The sequence below is a fragment of the Aethalodelphis obliquidens genome, unplaced genomic scaffold (genome assembly GCF_003676395.1).
Source record: "Aethalodelphis obliquidens isolate GAN/ISIS:26980383/991018 unplaced genomic scaffold, ASM367639v1 scaffold9, whole genome shotgun sequence".
Taxonomy (NCBI): domain Eukaryota; kingdom Metazoa; phylum Chordata; class Mammalia; order Artiodactyla; family Delphinidae; genus Aethalodelphis; species Aethalodelphis obliquidens.
The window spans coordinates 19,910,482-19,932,745 of NW_020837953.1; the positions used below are offsets into that span (position 1 = coordinate 19,910,482).

Sequence of the window (22,264 nt, forward strand, 5' to 3'; positions counted from 1 at the left end):
TATGTTCTTTCCCTGGGGCAAGCCGCCAGGATAGGGTCTCGGGCAGTGATGCTCAGGTGGGGGCTGTTTTGCTCACCAGGGGACATTTGGCTGGAGACATTTTTGGTCGTCACTCTGGGGGGTGTTCCTAGCATCCAGGTAGAGGCCAGGAACGCAGCTAAACATGCTGAACAATGCATGTGACAGCCCCCAACAACAAAGAATTTTCTGACCCAAGACATCAATGGCGCCAGTGAGAAACTGATTGCAGCGTCTGTTGGTGTCTGGGGATAGATGTGTGGGCTTGACTGGGGCTTCCCCGTGCGAGAGGGTAAGCTCGGGGCACTGGCTGCCCTCTGACTGCTCTGCTGGACCCAACCCCTGTGCTCACTCCCACAGGGATTTCTTTAAGGACTCCATCTGCCTGCCGAAGGCCAAGCTCAGCGGTGGAGGCGTGGCGGGAGGCAGCCTACCCCTACTGGTGCTGCATACAGCCCCTCTCTTCAGGACTGGGAAACAGCACGTGGCTGGCCTCGCCCTTCCTGCCCACCACACCCACACACCCCAAGGAATCTTGCAAAGGGGCAGATCTGACCCAGAGACTCCTCGGTTTTATCCTCCAGCATGTGCCCGTGTCCTACAGCCATGGTTTCCAAGCTCATATCATAACATACCAAACTGCATGAGGCCGACATTTATATAGCACTTCCTCTGAGCCAGGCACAGTCTGAACGGAAGCAGACCCTACGATCGTCCGCATTTTACATGGGAGGAAATGGAGGCACAGAGGGCTTATGCCCGAGGTCCCCTAGCCAGGCTCAGATCCAGGACCCATGTTTCTAAGCAACACTGCTTCTTGGTAGAGCAGCCAGGAGCTCCGTCACCCATCTCCTCCTCATGGGTCCCCTGATCCACCAGGCTCCTGATGCACTCTGGGAAACCCAGGACTCTGTAAGCCCAAGCTGCCAGGCAGTGCCAACAGTATAAAGCTCACACGGGGCCCTTGGCTTCTTCGTGACCCAGCCTCGGCTCCCGACCTCCACGCTGGGCTGCCTGTTCTTTGCCAAAGCCGCGCTCTCTCTCACCCCCTCCCCTTGGTGCGCGCCGCTTCCTTGGCCTGGAAGGCCCTCCCTCACACCCACTCCTTTGGGGGCCTTCTCCGGGTGAAATGCCTGACCCAAGCTCCACAGGCCCCCTGCTTCTGCCTTCAGTTGTGCTCATCACACCGAAGAGCAGTTACTCTTTGCAACTCTCTAGGCACAATGTTTTGTTCATCATTGTGTTCCTAGTGCAGGGCCTGGCACAGGGCAGGTACCCAGGGATGTAGTGGCTAAATGAGGCAGCTAAAGAACTGGGCTCTGGAGTTAGCGAAGGAGGTGCCAATCCCAGCTCCTTCAGGCGTCTGCTAGGATCTAGGTGGTCAGCGGGGAGCCAGGAAGCTAAAGGCCCGGCAAAGGTCAGAGTGGGAAGGACCCTCAGAGAGCCTCTAGTGCAATCTGCCCATTCCACAGATGGGAAACTGAGGTCCAGAGAAGGGAAGCAATTCGGCCAAGATCACGCAGCGGGGTCAGCGGCAGAGCCAGAACTCATCCCAAGGCTCCTGTACGTGTCCCTCCTGGCAGACTGGGCACCAGACCTGGCAGACTGGGCACCAGGTCCTGGAAGACTGGGCACCAGACCTGGCAGAGGCATCCCCAGGAAGGCGAGGGGCTCATCAGGGCCCCAAGGCAGATGGCAGGCGGCAGGCACATGCACCTTGTCTCTGGCCCATCCTGTCCGCCTCTCCAGCCCCAGAACTGGGTGGGGCAAGGAGGAACGGCAACAGGAGAAGGCGAGGGGGTACCTCGGTCTCCAGCTGGCGTGGATCCGAAAGAAACTCCGTTTATTACTAAACATCTGGCTGGAAAGTTGAGAACAAGACACAAACAGAGGTTAGTGGGAAGGAGGCAGGTGGGCACAGCATGGGGAGCTGCCAGGATGGGGCTGGCCTCCCGTGGCTGGTGGGAGAGAAGGACCCCCCAGCTCAAGTCATCCTCCAGCCCACGTGCCCAGAATGCAGAGGTTCTCCAGCTTTGCATAAGGATCTCATGGGGAGCACGTTAAATATGCAGAATTCTGTGCCTCTTCTCCAGAGATGCTCATTCCTTGGGCTGGGGGAGAGGGCCAGTATCTCTGCATTTTGAACAAATGTCCCATGGGATGCAGACGCAGGGAGTCAGCAGACCATGCTTTGAGAACCACTGTCTTAGCACCTCATCACAAAACCCATAGAGAGAGGTGCTGGCCCTGCAATGCCACCCCTCAGGAAGTCCTGCTCCGTGTAGCCCTGGGAACGTACTCAGCCTGGATCCACCCACAAGCACCACTAAAGGTGTGGCCAACCAGGGGTGTGTGTGTGTTGGGGAAGGGGGTCCTGTCTTGGGCACCCACCCCACAGGGCCCAGAGAGCCAAGATTAAGGATATGGCCATTTGGCCTGAGGCTGGTGCCTGATCTCCTAGAAATCCCAGCTCAGTCCCTGGCGTCCCTGGGAAGAAGGGACACTCCAGCACCAGCACCATAAGCCCCAGCCACACAGACACTGCAGGGCGGACAGACACAGGCCGGAAGTTAGTGATGGCCGAGCTCTCGGCAGTCATCTGTTCCTAGGCCTCGGGGGGCCAGAGACCCAGAGCAGCTGCGGCGGGTGGTACCAGTACTGGAGTCCAGGATAATCTCCATTTTCAGTGTCTTCCTACTCAGGCAGAGTTAGACGAGAGCGAACTGAAGCTACAGAGAGCCCTGGCGCAGGCCGTGGGCCGTGGTGCTCAAATGTCAAAACTTCTGAGTTTCTACCTGTCAGCTGTGGTTGGGTGCGTGTGGGGATAACACTGTAGGACATTCAGATAGTGACAAAGGATACAAATGGGGCTGCACCGTGGACCCTCTTCCAGTGAACTCCCAGCCTACCCTGGCCAATCATGCTTCCCTTCCTCCCAGAGACCTGGAGGGGCTCTCCCTCTCTACCCACTTCCTGTTCAGCCCCTGGCCAGAAGTGCCCTCACTGAGACCGGAAAAGGAATTCTGCTCCCAGCATCCTCTGCACCAGAACCCCCTCCTCCCTGTTCCCCAGGCCCTTTTAGCCCAGAAACCCAGAGCCCCTGATCAGCCTAAAAACTGCTGATTTTCTGCCCAGAACCCAGAGGCTCAGAGTAGCTTGATGACTTTCTCAAGGACACGCGGCACCAGGCGGCGGAGGCTTTCAGGGCACCTCCACCTTCCGATCCCCGAGTGGCTCACCTCTTCTCCCCTCCCTTGTTCTGGGCCTGGGACTCAGAATCACACCTGAGGCTCAAGGACCAGATGTCCACCTGGCTGATTCAGGGATGATATGTAAAGATGAGACAAAACAAAGAGATGGGTAGGCAACGGGGTGATTGTGGTGGCGGGGGGATTGAATCCTTGACCTCAAAACTACACCTCTACAGGAGAAGCCGCTTTCCCATATTGTGAGTTAGTGGGCCTCCCTTACCCAAATATGCCTGAAATTCCACTATTTATGAACATTTACGTGAGGGTAAGCATTGTTCTTTCTTTGTTCTTCTTTCAAGATGCAAAAGCTCCAGGAGAGGCAGGTCAAGGGGAAAGAGACTGTTGGGACAGCAAAATGTCCCTCTGTAAGGAAGAAAGACATTGTGGGAGAATCCCAGGAGGACCCTCTGGGATTAGCAAAGCTGTGGACAAGGCTTGCACAAGACAAGAGCATTAGTCATTGGTTGAGTTTACATAGGCCCTACAGCAGTTCTTAGTCACAGAGCTCTCTTTCCAGGTGGCATCTCGTTCCCGAGAGGCGAGTTCAGCGTCAAGCCCCTTCTAGAGGAACATGCTGGGGGCGGGGGGGGGGTCCCTGCCCTCACACCCCAGTATGGTGTCCACGATTACCTGAGCTGTAAGCACCTGTGGCCAGCGGCCTCCTCCTCTCTCCAGCTTCCCGGGAGGGATGGGAGTGCAGGGATGGAAGAGTGAGGGGGACGTGGAAACAGAGAAAGAAAGAGGACAATGGAATGAATGGAGGAGGTGATGGGAAAGGATGGTGTGGACATCTCCCCCACTCAGACCCTTGGAACCCAAGGTGACAAAACGATGAGTCCACTCTGGCCTCTCCAGAGAGACCCTCGTTCTGTACCTGTCTGACCCTCTGATGACAACTGGTCCAGGCCTCATGACAAGGCCTGGGAGTCCCCAGCACAGGCCCAGACACCCACATAGTGGCTGGAGGCAGGTCTGAGAGAGGATGAGACAAAGAATGGAAGAGGAGGAGGAGAAGCAAGAGGAGGTGGCAGCCCCGGGGGGCCCCTACCTTTCCCCAGGGCAGAAGTAGGTGCTGCCCGGCCGGTGGCAGGTGGCAACGGGCGGGTAACGGGAGGGCGCTCCGTCGGGTACTGGCGCCCGCCGCACCTCCAGGGGCCGTAGGCCCCCGTTGCGGGCCCGTTGCACGTGCTCAAACAAGAGGGCCAGCTCTCTGCAGGACAGGGCACCGTCAGCAGCAGGCAGGGCCCTGGCACCGCCCCCTCACCCAAGGGCACTGAGCTCCTGACAGATCTTGCCAGGCCCTGCCTCTCTGGAGGTGCTCGGCAAACACCCCAGGCCCGCGTGGGCAGGGGTGGGGGTGGGAGACTAGCCTTCCCCCCTCTCTCTCTATACTCAGCTCCTGGGAAACCCTCAAGGGTGCCAAGTATGACAGTGCAGGGTGGGTGCCACTCGAGGGCGCCCTCCCAAGGGGGCAGGTGGGAGCTCAAATCCACCTCACTCTCTGCTCAGCAAGCCGAGCTCCTGGACGTGGAGCTGTGCCCACCCGGAGGCCAGCGGCAGCCCTGAAATCCTCGCCCTCCAGATCCGACTGGATTTTAGGGGGAAACTGAGGCTGAGGAGGGAGCCTTGATAGTGCAGCCCAGCTTCCTCCTCCTGCAGCATTCACTCTTGCCACTGGGCTCTTGGAGACCAGATTGAGGGCTCAGCTCCTTCTTAACTCTCAGGCTTTCTTGTTTCTATAACAAACTTTCTTGTTTCTATAACCCAAGAAGGATATCTCCTCTCTTTGTCCTCTTTGTCTATGGTATGGATGAGGAAACCGAGGTCCAGGGAAAAGGAGGATCAGTGGACCCAGAATTTCCAAACCAAGCTCTGTTCCTCTTTCCAGAGGACCCAAGACCACCTTCCCAAATCTTTCCTCCCCATCACACACATCATATTTCTAACAAACCAGCCCCTGCCCCACTCCCCAAGGCCTGGCCTTGAGTCCTTAGGACTACTTCTAGAAAGGATGACTCCTTCTAATCTAACCAGTATCCCTGTCTCTAAGGTGGGAGCTTGCCTCTGCCAGGTGGAGAGTGTCTAAGGTGGGAGCCCCTCCTTCCCAGCCCCTTCTCTCCTGCTCCTCCCCTGGAAGGCCCCTGGGGCTGAGAGGGAGCGGGGATGGGGGCAGCCAGGTGTAGGGGTGAGCGGGATCACGCAACAGCTGCTCTTGGAGAACTAATGAGGCAAAAAAGGCACCGGCAGAAACGCTGAGCACAGCAGCCTGGCCCCGCCTTGCTCACTGCCCGCCTGCCCACGGGACTGAGCCGCTCTCCAAGGTCTTCATTCCTGCCTCAGGGCCTGGCCAGGCACCTGGCCACACGAACCTTGGTGATGCTATTAATGATCCCCCGTGTGGAGCCACCCCCGTGCAGTCTTACCCCAGCCTGGGCCAGTGGGGCGAACCCACTTCTGGGCCCTAAGGCTGCTGCCTGGGACAGTAAAATCAGTTACGCATGGGGGTGCTGGGGTGGGTGCTTGTACCCAACATGGTAGAGCTGGTGCTCTACCCAGCTGCAATACGCCAGGCTGGCGAGCACTAACACTGCCCCCAACTCAGACCGCGGGAAGTGAGCTGCCTGGGCCACTGCCCTGAGTGGCAACAACTCTGGGTGAGCATGTGGCCTGCTAACACCCCAGGACCCAGGGCTCAGCCAGCAGGGCAGGGTTCCACCCCATGCCCTGTGTCCAGCGTCACCGCATTCCCTGGCATAGCAGAGTGGGAGAGAGGACGTTCCAGGCTCTGGGTGACATAGGATCTACAGGGCCAGCCCCAGATGCTCCCATGGGAGCTGCCACCCCTTTGCCCCCCCACCAGGGTTGAGTCCCAGCCATTTGTCCCCAAGGGGCATTACTACCAGCCACCCACCTCCCCTTCCCCCTGCAGTAGGACCTACTTGAAGGACGGGAGGATGCTGTCATAGTAGTACCAAGTGGCTGTCAGGTAGGCCCGGCTCGCGTCGGTGGAGTACAGGCGCCATGCAGCCTGGTGGTGTGGAAGAAACGGGAAGGAGGTGGTGGGGGACAAGCCATCAGAGAGGCCTCTCAGCCCCCCACCAGCCCTCTGCCCCCAAAAGAACCCAGTCCTCAGGCCAGTTGAAGGGTACTCAGAGCCAGAGGCCAGTTCCAACTCCATAGCCACCAGCAGGGCTAGAAGGAGGCCTGGAGAGAAAAGACTGCCCCAAGGTGACGCACAGTCAGCATCAGAGCCAGAGGCCTTGGAGCGTGGGAGTTAAGAGCTGCGGTTTTGTCATCAGGTAGAAGTGGGTTTCCAATCCCAGCTTTGCCACCTACTCACGTGGGCAAATTAAGTCAATGTGCAGAGCCTCAGGTTCCTCATCTGTGAAACGGACATAATACTACTTACCTAACAGAGTGCTGTGAGGACTAAATGGGCAAAGGTACATTAAATGCCAAGCGCAGTGCATGGCACATAGTAGGCACTTAATACCTAGTTCCCCCCCTTTTTTTTAAACATCTTTATTGGAGTATAATTGCTTCACGATGGTGTGTTAGTTTCTGCTTTATAACGAAGTGACCAAGTTCCAGTTTCTGCTTTATAACAAAGTGACCAAGTTCCCCCTGTAAACACTCCTGTTATCCTGTTACCACAGCTGATAAATATCTATTCATTGTGTATTTAATTAACTTCTTTCTCTCTCCTTAGACTGTAAGCTGTGTCTTGGTCAGCACTGTATCCTCTGGCACCTGATGGGTGCACTGCAAGTGTCTGGGGAATGAACACTGACTGAATAAACCATTGTTACTAATAATAACCCCACCCCCTCCTTCCCAGCTGCCTGTCACTGCCCATGGGATTGACGAGGGGAGGAAACAGCATCACCTACCAACCCCTCAGCACCCATGAAGTTGCAGGGTTTCCTCTGCGGCAGGAGGGATGACGATCAGACAAGAGGAAGGACAGTCCCTCTCCCCCCAGGTAAAGAGAAGAGCCAGGTAGGGACTGTGAGTGGGGTAATCAGTGAGGGCAAGAAGGCTTGGGAGGTGCTGGGCAGGAGGAAGCAGAACTGGACCCTTCTTTGGGTGCCTCTTGTCCTTAAGGGACGGCCCACTGCTGACCTCACTGGCCAGGCACCCTCCCAAGACAGGAATATTTTTACTTCCTGCTTGCCTAGGCCCCTGGCTTGGGCTGGGGAGCAGCTGCCAGAGCTGTCTCATTAATTATGGGCACCACAATACCAGCTGTCTCTCGGCCCGGCCAGTGCCAGCCGCCTGCCCCTACAATGCCCCTCGGAAGGCCAGCTCCCAGGGAACAGCAGCCATTGTGCCCCAAGGGATGCTAAGAAGGAAAGGTTGGGCTGGTGGCTGGAGATAGTAGAGATGGGAGGGGGGGTTCCACCCTGGGGAGGAAAGATACGGGGGCCTTGAGTCAGACCTGGGCTGGGGGGTCAGAGCATGGCCAGCTGGGGAGCAGGCCGAGGCAGGCTGTGCATAGGTGCCCTGAACTATTTCTCGCCGAGGTTCCTCTTGCACAAGGCTGAGTCATGGAGTCACAAAAAAATCAGAGTCTTGCCTCAGCCCGTGCCCCGTCGGAATGCCTCAGACAGTGGGGGAAACTGAGCCCACACACTCCTGCTTTTTTCCCACCCGTCTGGCTGTTCCTCCTCTGCCTCCTTGGCTGGCTCAACTCTGACCACCCAGCCACGAAGTGCTGAGGTTCCTTAAAGCCCAGCTCTGGACCATCTTCTCTTCTCCTTCTGTCCTCTCCCCACTGGGCAAGCACTTCATTACCGTCTGCACACAAGGCCCAGCACATTCCTCACCTCGGCTGCACACCAGTACATCAGTGACCTCCTCAACATCCCCCCTCGGGGGCTCAGAGGCCCCTCAGACTCTGCGTGCCCCAGCCAAACTCACACTCTTCATGCCCCCAAGTCTGGTCCCCCTCCAGTGAGGAGGGTCATCCACCATCCAGTCAGGCAAGCCAGTCACCCTGCCATCTCCCTCTCCCTCACTCCTGATGTCACCAATTTCACCTCCTAAATACGCAGCATCTGCCTATTTCCTTCCATCTCATCTGTTGCTACCCTAGTCCAAGTCACCCGCCACCCCGCCTCACCCAGACTGTTCCCAGAGCCTCTTATCTGCTCCCTCCACACACCCAGGTCACCCTCCAATCCACTCACCACCTTTCAGAACACATATCTGATCATGTCACCCCTTCCTCCTGCCCCGTACCTGTTAATGGATCCTCATTGTTCTTAGGAAAATGTTAAATTCCTCTCTGGCCCTCAGGTCTAGGCCTCGCCCACTTATCCAAACCCTTCCACTTGAGCTTTCTGTTCCCGTCTCAACTAGCTTCCTTCCTGTTCATCAAACACACCCTGCTCCCTTTCACCACGGGACCGTTGCACACGCTGTTCCCTTACCTCGAAGGCTTCCCCCTTCACCTCTTCACCTAGTTAACTCCTACCCATCCTCCAGCTCTCTGCTCAAGTGTCAGTTTCCCAGTGTAGTCATCCCTGAGTTCCCCTTTAAGGTCAGATCAGGCCAGGTCCCCTGTAAAATGCTCTTCAGAGAACCATTTCTTTCTTTCAACGTGTTTCTCTCGGTTTGTAGCTACAACATTCACTTGTGGGAGCGCTTGCGGGGTGAATTAAGGTGTCGCGAGTAGAACAGGCTTACTGATGACTGCACAGCTGATGGGTGGCAGGACTGGGTTTCCACTAGGGACCTAGGGCCTCTTGTCCAGTCTCCACTCCACTTCAGGCCATGTAGAGTTGGGGTTGCAGTGGGTCAGTGGGACAGCTGTGGCTAGCCCTGAACTGGGCATGTGGTGCAGGGAGAAATTTCCGACAATCTTAGCCAGCATCCTAGCTCTGTCCCTGACTTGGCATGTGACCCCAGAAAAGTCACATCTCTCTGAGCTTCAAAGTGGAGTCATAGTTGTGAAGCTGGGACACGAGGGTCATCATACAGAGCTGACACACCAATTCAGTTCAGGGGCTTCCTGGGCGTCCTGTACCTGGATGAGGTTGGCTGCTGGCATCCTCCGCTTCTCAAAGTGCTTCTGCCTGTGCTGCTCCTGCACCTTCAGGGCAAAGCCGGAGCCAAGGATGCCCTAGGAGGATAGGCATGGTTCGCGGAATATGGTGATGGTGGGGACAACAAAAGGCAGCAAAGGTGCCCCCACCTCTGCCCATCTGAGGTGCCCACCACCACTCATGCAAATGCTAGACGGGGCTTAAGCAGGATCTGTCCCCAGAACGCCCCCGCCCAGGGCTGGGCCATCCTAAGTGGAGGGGGACTCACGGCAGGCAAGGCAAAGAAGGAGACGCCTAGTAAGGCGAAGCCAGCAGCCAGGACCCTGCCCAGCCACGTGTGTGGTGTCTTGTCACCATAGCCAATGGTCGTCAGTGTAATCTGGGAACACAAACAGGTTACCTGCAGGGCTGGTTACGGGGGCCACCCACAGGAGCTTGTTGGGTCCCAGGCAGGTGGGAGCCTGATCACAAGGGAGGGGGCCTCCATGGTTGCCCACAGGGACTGGTCACAAGGACTTGTCACGGGGGCTGGTTAGAGGCATAAGTGGATTCTCCACCTCCCCCGTGCTGGTGGAGGAGAGGGGTACAGGTCACAAGGGCTTGATGTAGGGAACTAGATGGGGTCACATGCTGGTCCACTGGAGGACTAACACAGAGGCTGGTCACGAAGGTCCCAGCCTTAGTCGAGAGGACAGGGACAGGCCCCTAGGTCGGGGTCACGACGATCAGGCCGGGGAGGGTCCCAGGGAGAAGGGCGGCCCTGCACAGACCCTCACGCACCGTCCCCCACCACAGCGAGTCGGCGTAGGAGGAGAAGTCGGAGTTGGCGTCCTTCTCAGCCAGATAGACCAGGAAGGAGGCGAAGATGAGCACCAGAAACCCGATGTACCAGGCGGTGATCAGCTCCTGTGGGGTCAGCAAGGGATGAGACCATACACCTGGCACAGGTGGGGAGGTGGACGGCTCCCAGAATGGCCTATGGGAGGCGTTCTGAAAGGGGATAAGAGTACCCACCTCTCGGAAGTCCCTGGAGGTGGCTCTGCCTGCCTTTCTTTCTCAGCAACTCCCTTCAAGGAGACCCTGCCCCGCCTTCAAGGAAGAGCGAGGCCCTCACAAAACCTCAGAGCACGCCCCGGCCCTGCCCTTGACCCTCCAGGTTCCACGCTCAGACCTCCGCCCACAAGCCCATCTTGCACCGCCCCCCAAGCCCCACTTTCAGGCTTCCATCCCGCCCCACATCCTGTCCCGCCCCAGCCCCACCCTCAGACCCCGCTCCAGCTCCCCACTTCCCTGTAAGCGTAGACCCCCAAACCCGGAAGCTTCCAATTGAGACTCTCAAGCCCTGCCCTTCAGGCCCCGCCTCCTGGCCTGGTCCTGACCTCCCCTCCAGACCCCGCCCTTGCCCCGCCCCCCGAGGTAGCCCCTGTGGCCTCCCCCGCGCTGGGTCCCTGGTCTCCCCTACCACGGCCCCGCCTCCGCTCGGCCCCGCCCCTCCAGCTGCCGCACCAGCTCCGCCCCGGACGCGCCCCCGGACACGCCCGGCCTCACCTTGCTGTGAGCGAGAACCACCGAGCCCAGCAGCTTCCAGGTGCCGCCGCGGCGGTCCATGCGCACCATGCGCAGGATCTGCAGGAAGCGCATGCTGCGCAACGCAGACGTGGCAAAGATGTTGCCCTGCGTGCCGGCGGCGATGACGGCCACCGAGGCCACGAACACGATGAAGTCTGCAGGGGCGGAGAGCGGGCGAGGTCATGGCCAGCGCCGGGGAGCCAACCTACCCTGTGCCTGGACCCGAGGTTGGGGGTTCCTGGGGCCGAGGGGGCGATTGGGAAGGTCTGTTGAGTCTGTGTCAGCAGCCAGGGTCCTGGGGTCAGGGTGTTAACCCTGGGGCTTGGGGGTCAAGAGTCAGGCGGGGCTGGGTAGGCCCATTACCGATGACACAGAAGGGTTTTCTGGCAAAGCGGAAACGGCCCTGCCATCCTCGGTAGCGGCAGCAGCATCCCGCGGACCAGATGCGGATGATGTACTCCAGACCAAACACCACGATCATCACGAATTCCTGTGGGACCAGGGGCCTGAGTTCTGGTCCCCACTCTTCAGGACCGGGGTCTAGGTCACACGGCACCCACCCAGCCCGGAGTCCCTGGGTTAGGGGTACTAGGATTTCCTCAGACCACCTCTCCTGGAGGTTCTTACACCTGGATGGACCTGAGGAGGATTCCAGAAGGAAGTGGCTTCTTCCATGTCTTCCAAAGAGACTGAAAGCCCAAATCTATCCTCCCTTGCTGTCCCAATGAGCTGTCTGGGTTTTTCTTCTCCTCATCCCACCCTCCCCCTCCCAGCCATCCCAGCCTCTGTAACCCTGACCAGGTGACATAAGAGGTGGTTGGTTGTCTGTCACTGTGACCCTCCAAGGTGCTTCCCGTTAGGGGGAAAACCCCCATCACACCAGGTGTGGTGTTAGCAGTTTTGATCCTGAGAAGGAGTGGCTCTCCTCTGGGCCCATCATAAGCCCTGGCATAGAGGCGGGAGCTCTCCCAACACCTGCTATAAAGCAAGGGATGAAGCCCAGAGAGGGGCAGCCACCAGGTCAGAGAACACAGCACAGCAAGCCACTCTCTGAGCCATGGTATGAGAAGCCTCACTCCACCTTCACCCTCAGACCAGAGGTGCCACCCCGACACAGCCTCCCTCAGACCCAGACTCCGGCACTCACCAAGATAAGGAGACACTCGTTGGCAATTTCCTGGTGCTCCGGGATAGTGGACAGCACGGACAGCACCAGGCAGCTGAAGACCAGCAAAAATCTGCAATAGCAGCATGAAGGAGAGGGTTAGACTGCTGGATGGACAGGGCAGCCAAGGAGCCTCTGGCAGGGGGCTGCAGAGTCAGAGGAGAAGGAGGAGGAGGGAAGCTTCATTTGGGAAGAATAATCTGGAAAGCAGACTAAGAATCAGAGTTCCCTGGAGCTGTGGCTTGGTGCTGGACACCAAATGGAGAAGCCCCCGAGCTCCAGGAGGCTGCTGAGCTCACAGACACCTTACAGCCCTCTCAGTTGCCCTTGAGGCAGCTGCCGCTCACAGAGGTGGTCACTGAGCTGTGGGTGGTAGGTCTGTCCGGGCTGGCCGAGGGAGGGACCCAGGAATCCCCCCTTCCCTATGAATTCCAAGATGGCAGAAGCATGGTTTCACCTGCAGAATGAGGACAATTGCCTCTGCCTTCGTGAGTTCTCATGGAATTAAATACTGAGACAGCTAGGGAAGGAAAGGGGATTGGGGAAGACAGATAGGGAGGGAACATGCAGAGGGGGAGAGGGTGTGGGAGGGCAATCAGGCAGCAGGGAGCCATGCCATCGAGGCCTGGAACTTCCCTGGAACTTCCCGGAGGGCAGTGGAAAGCTACTGAGTGGCTCAGAACCAGATGGTTAGAAATAATCCAACTCATCTGACACTCCCCTCAACCCTAATTGCACACATGAGGAAACTGAGGCCCAGAGGAGGAAAGGGATTCACCCAAGGTCACCCAGGATGTCCAGGACAGGGGTGAGATTAGAGCCAGGGTTTCCAACTCCCCAGTGGATGGGAAGAGGGGAAAGGGCGTGAGGAGAGAAGCTGCTGGACTCAGGGAGAATGTGAATATGTGAGGGAAGACAGGATGTGGGGCACAGGCTGCAGATGCGGCAAAAGGGAACGATGCTGGCCTCCCGGAAGCACTCCTCCTTTTGATGGGGGTGTTGCTCCTGGAAGAGACTCCAGAGGGCATGGGCTTCTCCGGAAACGCACAGACCTACAGCCTCTCCAAAGTGTTCCCAGAGTGTCCCCACCTGGGACTGCTGACACTGCATTCTGCCTGAAACGACTCACCACTGGAGCCTGATGAGATGCTGTTCACGCTCCCCTCGCCCCAGCGCTCCTGCTAGGATGCCCCCATCCCACTGTTCCCTCAGAACGCCCCTCCCAGTGCTCGCCTCCCAAGTCACTGTCTATGGCGCTTTATTTGTGTTCACATTTCATCGCGGCAGGGGCATGGGCTCCGAGTCAGAGAGACCCGGGTTCAAATTCTGGCCCTGCTGTGTGTGTGACCCTGGAAAAGTCACCTATCTTCTCTGAGCCAGTCTCGGCATCCGTAAAGTGGGGGCTGACGGGGAGATGGGGTGGGACATGGGAAGGGCGTGGCTCCACCCTGGCCCACTTACACCTCCCTGGACAGGGCTCCCAGCCTGCGTGGAGGGCAGGTATAGGGCTGCAGCCCAGCACATGCCCCGGGGCGGGGGGGGGGGGGGGGAACGTAGGTGGTAAATGTCAGTAAAAGGTTTTGGTTGAATGAGTGAGGAAGAGGAGGCCTCCTGTGCCAGTTCCAGGCAGGAGCTGAGTCAGCAAAGACGTAAGGCACAGGGAGAGGTTGGGGAGAACACCAGCTCCTCATGTTCAATAATTAACCACAGCAAACGCAGCGAACCCAGTGCCGCATCCACCGGGAATGGGGACCACCACCGACACAGGGCTCAGGTGTGGAAGGGTACTCCTGAGGTTACTCCATCCAGCCCCCTCCTCTGGGAGGCCTGCAGCCAAATTCTGATGGGCCTTCACCCCAGCCCTGGACAGAAATCCTTTAATCCCACTGCTCAGCTGACCTCAGAACCTCAGGCAAATGGGTCACGTTTGGGGCTTCCTGCTGAGTGTTTCAAGGTTTTTTTTTTCTCACCACTATTCTTTCCATGTCGATAGGTACACATCTCTAAAATGTCCACTTCACAATAGGTTACGTGAAAAAAGCAGATTATGAAACCTTAAAGCAATGTGATTCCAACTTTTAAAATATAGATTTTTTGTGTACACATACCAAGGGTCAGCAGGGCTGATCTCTGGGTGGCAAAATTAAGAATGATTTGGCATTTGTTTTGCTTTTTGCTTATCTTCATTTCTTAGTTTTTTGGGTTTTTTTTCGGTACGCGGGCCTCTCACTGTTGTGGCCTCTCCCGTTGCGGAGCACAGGCTCCGGATGCGCAGGCTCAGCAACCATGGCTCACGGGCCCAGCCTCTCCGCGGCATGTGGGATCTTCCCAGACCGGGGTACGAACCCACGTCCCCTGCATCAGCAGGCGGACTCTCAACCACTGCGCCACCAGGGAAGCTCATTTCTTAGTATTTTTAAAGAATAAACATGTGCTGCTTGGGTAATAACAAACTAACATCAATTTTAAAATGCATTTCCTTAAAAATACAAACGGGGGGGAAAAAACCTTTAAATTCTGTCCCCACCCCTTTACCACAAGAGCCCTGGCCACTTTTTTAAAATAAATTTATTTATTTATTTATTTGTTTATTTATTTATTTATTTTTGGCTGCGTTGGGTCTTCATTGCTGTGTGCGGGCTTTCTCTAGTTGCGGTGAGCAGGGGCTACTCTTCATTGCGGTGCACAGGCTTCTCATTGCAGTGGCTTCTCTTGTTGCGGAGCACAGGCTCTAGGCACATGGGCTTCAGCAGTTGTGGCACGTGGGCTCAGTAGTTGTGGCGCACGGGCTTAGTTGCTCCATGGCATGTGGGATCTTCCCGGACCAGGGATCGAACCCATGTCCCCTGCATCGGCAGGCGGATTCTTAACCACTGCGCCACCAGGGAAGCCCCCAGCCTTGGCCATTTAGCAGGTGTGAGGGTGTGGCAGCCTCTCCCCGAGTCCAGTTCACCTGTCAACGGCCTGCTCAACATCTCTTCTCGGTTGTCCAGGGGCCTCTCAAACCCAACGTGTCCGAAAACAAACTCTCAATTTGCCCTAAAATCTCTCTCCTCTCCAGTTGCCCCATCTCAGGAATGGTGCCCCCTTCCATCCAGGGGCTCAGGCCAAGTATCTAAGAGTGACCCTCGACTCTTCCTTTCCCTCCCCCTCCACATCCTGTCCTTTAGCAATTTCTATTGGCTCTAACTACAGAATGTAGCCCTGGACAGACTAACCCCCATCATCTCACCCCGACTGGTCTCCCTGCCTCCACTCTGGCCCAACAGGAACCCTCTTCAAAGCAATCAGTGTGATTTTCCTACAAAGCAAAGCTGGAAACCAGGACTCTCCACAGAACTCTCCTCTGATTTCCTACGGCACTTAAAGAGCGGCAGTCAAATTCCTCAGCATGTCCAGCAAGGCCCTGTGAGATCCTGTCCCACCCAGCCCTTGAACTTGATCTGCTTCTCTCCAGCCCCTCCATCATTGTGCTCCGGCCATTCTACCTCCCTGCCATTCCTGGAACACATCAAAAGTTTTTCCATCTCCAGGCTTTGCACTTGCTTTGCTGTTTCCTCTGCCTATTTATTGCTCCCGTACTCATCCAGAACTCTGTTCAAACATCACTTCCTTGGAGAGGCCTTCCCCAGCCACCCCCTCTCCAAAGTAATGGCCCCATCCCCGCTCTCTCTCCCCTGAATCTGCTTTATTTATTTTTTCATAGACTGAGTAAACGAACAGCAGAAATTCACCTTAAACAAACCTCAAAACATCATGTCACCAAAGCCCCCAGTTTGTACTCACTGCAGAGGCTCCCAGAGTTCCAAGCACATCCATCCCTGACCCGTTGGGCCCCCCAGCAGCCTTCCTGAGAAGCGAAGAGAAGGCAAGTCTCCAACCCTGACCAGCTCTATTTGGTAGACACTGTTTAGAAAACGCCTGAACTTCGCCTCCTCCAGCCTTCATACACTGGCTAGGGGTTAGATGCTCAATACGGTTGAACAGATATACTTAGTTTGTCAGAGAACATCTTGTGTTCCAGGCAGCTGAATAATTATCCCCATCTTCCAGTTGAGGAAATGGGCCCAGGGAGGGGCAGACTTGCTCCAGATCACTCAGTGAATCCATGGCAGAGCTAGGGCCCAAGCTGCCTTGGCCCTCCTGAGAGGTCCTCACACAGACACCCATTCTTGGGACAGCAGAGAGGGATCATGTCTGGAGCTTAGGGATGGAGGGGACAGGGAGAAGGAGCCCTGAGCTGGGATCTGGTCATGTCTGCCAGAACCAGTGTGTGACTTCATTCATACAACAAATAAGGATTGTCTAAGGATTGTCTCTGGCCCCTTCTGAGGCTTCAGTTTCCCCATCTACAAAGTATAGATGGTACACAGGAGCTGGCTGGCTTGGGCCCTCTAAAATCAATCCAGGGCTTCCCTAGTGGTGCAGTGGTTGAGAGACCGCCTGCTGATGCAGGGGACACGGGCTCGTGCCCCGGTCCAGGAAGATCCCACATGCCGCAGAGCGGCTGGGCCCGTGAGCCATGGCCGCTGAGCCTGCGCGTCCGGAGCCTGTGCTCTGCAATGGGAGAGGCCACAGCAGTGAGAGGCCCACGTACCACAAAAAATAATAATAAATAAATAAATAAATAATAAAATCACTCCAGCAGAAAGGCCAGGCTGGCAGCCGCTTACTGGAGCATCTTTGCCCAGCACACCTGGCTGCACCTTGGGGCCCATGTTCTCCCTTGCGCAGCCCAGCAGGCAGAGCTGGGACGGGTGGGTGATGCCTGGCTGGCTCTCCCTGGTTAGAGCTTATTGTGAGACTTACTGCAAGCCTTGGCCCACTCACCCGTTCTGTAACTATCCCACTCATTCAGGAAGGCAGCAAGGAGATTAGGGATGAATAGGTGACTGGTTTGCTTGGATCCATGGTTGTCAAACTACAGCGGGCATCAGAATCACCTGGCAGGCTTATTAAAATACTGATTTCTGGGCCTCACTCCTAGAGCATTTGATTCAGTAAGTATGAACTGGGGCCTGAGAATATGCATTTCTACAAAGTTCCTGGTGATGCTAACGCTGCTCCCCCAGGGACCACACTTTGAGAATCACTAGGTTAGTGAATGGGGGTGGTCGTGGCTGACTCAGTTATTAGCCAACTCAAGGCTTTTTAAACAGCTGTAATCATTGCCGCCCCCCACCCCCACCCCGCCCCGTGGCCTTCCTCAAATTAATGCCAGGGAACCCCAACCCTAACCCTAACCCTAGCCACAGTGTACGAAGGCGGGGGTCGGGGTGGGGGAGGAAAAGCCTGCTGGGGAGGTGGGTCTCATGCCAACCTCAGCTTCACCCCAGTTCGCTGTGTGACCCCATAACTGGTCCTGCTGGCCAAGGCACTGGCGGGGCCCTCCACGTGCATATTCATAACCCCTCCTCCCAGCACTTCCATGAGAGCAGCACCACAGTCACCATGGTCCATCAGTGAGGAAACAGGCTCCAAGAGGTGTACGATGGCTGTACAACTCTGTAAATACACTAAAAACCACTGAATTGTGTGCACTTTAAAAGGGGGGCACATGGGGGGCTTCCCTGGTGGTGCAGTGGTTGAGAGTCCGCCTGCCGATGCAGGGGACACGGGTTCGTGCCCTGGTCCGGAAAGATCCCACATGCCACAGAGCGGCTGGGCCCGTGAGCCATGGCCGTTGAGCCTGCGCATCCGGAGCCTGTGCTCCGTGACGGGAGAGGCCACAACAGTGAGAGGCCTGCGTACCGCAAAAAAAAAAAAAAACGGAAAAAAAAAAGATAGAAAGAAAGGCATACTAGGTTGTCCAAAGCCATAGGGCCAGGACCCGAACCCAAGTCCACCTGGACCACCAAGGCATAGTGCCTCTCTGGGCCTCAGTTTCCCTGTCTGCAATATGAGGTGGGGAGTGTCAGCCTTACGACTACCCAGCAGTGGGGTAGAAGGGAAGGGTGAGCCATGAGCTCAGCTCCACACTCTTTGGGGATGTCCCTGGAGAGACAGATGCTTGAAGGCTGGAGAGATGGGGATATGAAAGACAAGAGGGCTGGGGTAGGGTGGATTAGGCAGCAGAAAAGAGGTTATCGCCTAACCTCTCTGAGCCACATTTACTTAAGAAATGTTCATTGCAGGGACTTCCCTGGTGGCGCAGTGGTTGAGAATCCGCCTGCCAATGCAGGGGGTACGGGTTCGTTCCCTGGCCCGGGAAGATCCCACATACCGTGGAACAACAAAGCCTGTGTGCCACAACTACTGAGCCTGTGCTCTAGAGCCCGCGAGCCACAACTACTGAGCCCAAACGCCACAACTACTGAAGCCGGCGTGCATAGCACCCGTGCTCCACAACAATAGAAGCCACCGCAATGAGACGCCCGCACACCACAAGGAAGAGTGGCCCCCACTCACCGCAACTAGAGAAAGCCCATGGGCAGCAGTGAAGACCCAACACAGCCAAAAATAAATAAATCATAATAATAAAAAAAGAAATTGTTCATTGCCATCCACACTCAGCCAGTTTTATTGTAAAGCCAGCAATTAATCATACAGGCCCCCAAGAAACTAACAAGTGTAACACAGTGGTGATATGATGGATGAAGTGATAACAGTGTACCAAGAGGCTGGGGGGAACCCTAAGATGGCTTTAGCAGAGTCAAAGTAGAGGGATCAGTGAAGAGGTGGAGGTGACGAGGACAGGGGTGGGGTGCCCCAAGCAGAGGAAGCAGGATGTATGTGCAAGCAACAGAGATGTGGGAGCCTGGAGGCAGCACAGGGCAGCCGGTAGTTCTAGCAAGTGTGGGCCTAAAATGAAGGGGCAGAGGAGAAACCAGAGACGGCCAGATCAGGCACCCTCAGACCTTATGAACGTTACCTAAAGGCAATGGAGAGCCATTGAAGAGTTTTAACAGAGGGAATGATATGGTCTGATTTGTGTTTCACGACCACAACTCAGGGGCAGTGGGGACCATGGATTAGAGACTGATCAGGAAAAGCAAGTAGGAAGCTCCACAATAGTTCAGATGAGAGATGACAGTGCAACGCGAAAGAGAAGTGAATGGACTGGAGAAAGTGTTAGAAAGTGTTAGGAAGTAGGACTTGATGGTTAATTGGAAATGGGGACAATGAGAGAGAATAACTCATATTTCTGGTGTGGGGACTGGATGGATGAAGGTGCCATGACTGAACTGAGATGGGAGAGCCCAGGGGAGGAGCGGGTGTGGGGGTGATGAGCTCCGTTTTGGACGTGTTGAGATGGAGAGGGCTGGGCAAACACTCTGGGTATGAAGATAGAAACCTGAGCCGGAAATGTGGATCTGGGGGACATCGAGGGAGAGGTGGTGACTGAGGCCATGGGTGCGGCTGAGACAGTCCAGAGAGCATGAGGCAAATTTAGAGGAGGAACCAATGGAACCCCAGAGGTGCAGAGGGTGGAGAGACCCTCTACCCAGACTGGGAAGGAGCAGCCAGTGAGATGGGATAGAAACCAGAAGAGAGAGGTGCCAGGCCAGGAGCAAAAAGTGTTTCAAGGAGGGAGTGTGGACGACAGTGTCAAATGCTGCCGAGAGGTCAAGCAAGGCCTGAAAAATGTCCACTGATTTGGTGACACGTTGGTCGCTGGGTGCCTTGGCAAGGCCAGCCACGGGGGGGTGGGCGGGCTGGAGCAGGTCTAGATGGGATGAGAAGGGGAGAGGGGCCGTGAGGAAGTGGAGACAGTTGAGTGGAGGTATAACTATTTAAAGAAGTTTAAAGTGTAGAGGCTGAGATCCGTAGCTGGAGAAGGATACGGAGCACAGGGAATAAGCCATTGTTCTTTTTGTGGTTGTGGTTGTTGTTTCAAGATGAGAGAGCCAGAGTGGAAGGAGCCAGGAGAGAAGGAGAAGTTGAAGGTGTGAGAGAGAGACGGAGCGATCAGTGGAGTGAAGTCCCCAGGGCAGCTGGGAGGCTGGGATCCAGAGCAGGGGAAGCGCTGGTGCTGAGCAGAGAGGACCCCGGCGGTTTCCATGGTGACAGGCGGGAAGAGGGAGAGACCAGGTGGGAGAGGAGATGGGGGGACAGATGGGAGAAGCCTAGGGAGTCCCCATCAGGGGACTCGACTTTCTCTGGGAAGAGGAGGCCAGATCTACTTTTCAGTAGGGAGCAGAGTGGGTGGGGGTCTGAAGAGGTTTGAAACCGCAGGTGTGGAGAATGGGAAAGTGAGCTGACCAGGCCCTGGAGAGGGGTCCAATGGGAACACAGGACCGTTATCCCCATAGGGGAGGATGGGAGAAAAGACCTAGAACATCGCAGGTGCTCCACACACGCATTTTTGGTTTGGCTTTTTTTGCTTTTTAAAGCATGATGATTCTGAGGGAGGAAGGAGCCTGTGTGGGATGAGGGGACCTCCCCGCTCCCCACAAGGCCAAAGTAAATGCAGTTCCAGGCCCTGCCCCTTCCTTCCCACTGGGTCTCCTTCCTTCCTTCCTTCTCTCCAGTGTCCCTCCTCCCACACTGAGCCCTGCCAGGGTCTGCCCCCCGGCCTGGCCACCAGCCGGCTCTCTCATTTCTGCATCTGGCCTTGGGAGAGAGTGACTCTTTCCTTGCCTCCCAGGCCAGGACCCCAAATGCAAGGTTCTATCTTCCCTTGGCTATGGAACCCTGGGGCCAGTCTGTCCCCATCCAGCCAAGGTTCCTGGAGGGCAGAGGCCATGACCCCCACCACCTTCCAGCAGAAAAGGGCTTCTTAAACCCCAAACCCGAGCTGATACTGACGAAGGAACTTCAACTAGACCTGAGAGGCACTTCCTGACAGAGGTGCAGTGTGGCCCAGAGGGTCCCAGGCTCCTCTGAGGAGAACAGGCTCGAACTTTCTCTTGCAGGGGGATAAAGGGTAGGGGCACTTAGCCAGGCCTCAGAGTGAGGCTCTTTCCAAGAATCCTCAGGGGCTGAGACGAGAAGTTTCCCCTGATCCAGCGATTCTAAATATGGCAAAGGGAGCAAAAGCACGTGACCCAGGGCCCCGCACCAGGGCTGCTGCTGCTGCGGCCGCTGTTTCTCTGGGCCAGAGGCCTGTGCTGGGGCTCAGGGCTAGGAGTGAGGTCTCAGTGGAGTCCCAGTTTCCCCATCTGCAACATGAAGGTAGGGGACAACTCAGCAACGGCTAAAGTCCCTTTAGCCTTACAGCTCTCCAGCCGTGGGGCAGAAGGGAAAGGGCTGGCCTTCAGCTCAGTTCCAGATTCTTTGAGGATGTCCCTGGAGGGACAGCAGCTGCCAGTACATAGTACAAACTATGAAAAAAATGCGCCCTCCTGGAGGACCAATTAGAAAAGGCATTCCCTTTAGCATGAAAAATGATAGAAACTGACCCTTCCAAATGACCCCATTAGAACCAGGTAACCCTTGCCCTGGGCTGACCCACCCTCAAGCACAGGCTGCATTTGGCACCACTCACCCTCTCGGCCCAGCCCTTTGCATCATACAGGGCACACAGGACATGGGGCAGCCCTGGAGATGGCCCTGACAGCCAGCACAGCCCTGGAAGGGCCAACCCCTTGTGGTACCACGTGTCTCCGTGCCCCTCTCCTGGCTGCCGGGAGATGGACGCTGACCCAAGAAAGCACCCCCACACACACATAGGTTGGGCTGAGACAATCAGATTCTTTGTCTTAGGCATGGAATTAAGGCCTACCATAGAGACCTACTCAATATTCTGTAATGGCCTATATAGGGAAAGAATCTAAAAAAGAGTGGATATCTGTAGATGTATGACTGATTCCTTTTGCTGTACACCTGAAACTAACACAGCATTGTAAATCAACTAGATTCCACTAAAAATTTTTAGGGCTTCCCTGGGGGCGCAGTGGTTAAGAATCTGCCTGCCAGTGCAGAGGACACGGGTTCAAGCCCTGGTCTGGGAAGACCCCACAGTCCGTGGAGCAACTAAGCCCGCACGGCACAACTACTGAGCCTACGCTCTGGAGCCCACGAGCCACAACTACTGAAGCCCTCATGCCTAGAGCCCGTGCTCCGCAACAAGAGAAGCCACCGCAATGAGAAGCCCCCGCACCGCAACGAAGAGTGGCCCCCGCTCGCCGCAACTAGAGAAAGCCTGCACGCAGCAACGAGGACCCAACACGGCCGAAAATAAATAAATTTTTTTTTTAAGTTTAAAAAAATTTTTTTAAAGAAATAATACATGAATGAATGAAAAAAAAGAACAAAAGATTATGTATGACTTA

General features: G+C 56.0%; 1 protein-coding gene across 1 annotated transcript in view; it reads right to left on the reverse strand.

Moving 5' to 3' along the window:
- Positions 1 to 22,264, reverse strand: part of KCNQ4 (potassium voltage-gated channel subfamily Q member 4) — a 56,055-nt gene that overhangs the window by 12,227 nt on the left and 21,564 nt on the right. The window contains exons 2-9 of the mRNA XM_027108941.1: positions 12,033 to 12,123; positions 11,249 to 11,375; positions 10,865 to 11,040; positions 10,097 to 10,222; positions 9,585 to 9,695; positions 9,298 to 9,393; positions 6,209 to 6,297; positions 4,318 to 4,479 (exon numbers count right to left, since the gene is read on the reverse strand). Of these exons, the coding sequence (XP_026964742.1) occupies positions 4,318 to 4,479; positions 6,209 to 6,297; positions 9,298 to 9,393; positions 9,585 to 9,695; positions 10,097 to 10,222; positions 10,865 to 11,040; positions 11,249 to 11,375; positions 12,033 to 12,123 (978 nt within the window). The remainder of the gene's footprint in view (positions 1 to 4,317; positions 4,480 to 6,208; positions 6,298 to 9,297; positions 9,394 to 9,584; positions 9,696 to 10,096; positions 10,223 to 10,864; positions 11,041 to 11,248; positions 11,376 to 12,032; positions 12,124 to 22,264) is intronic.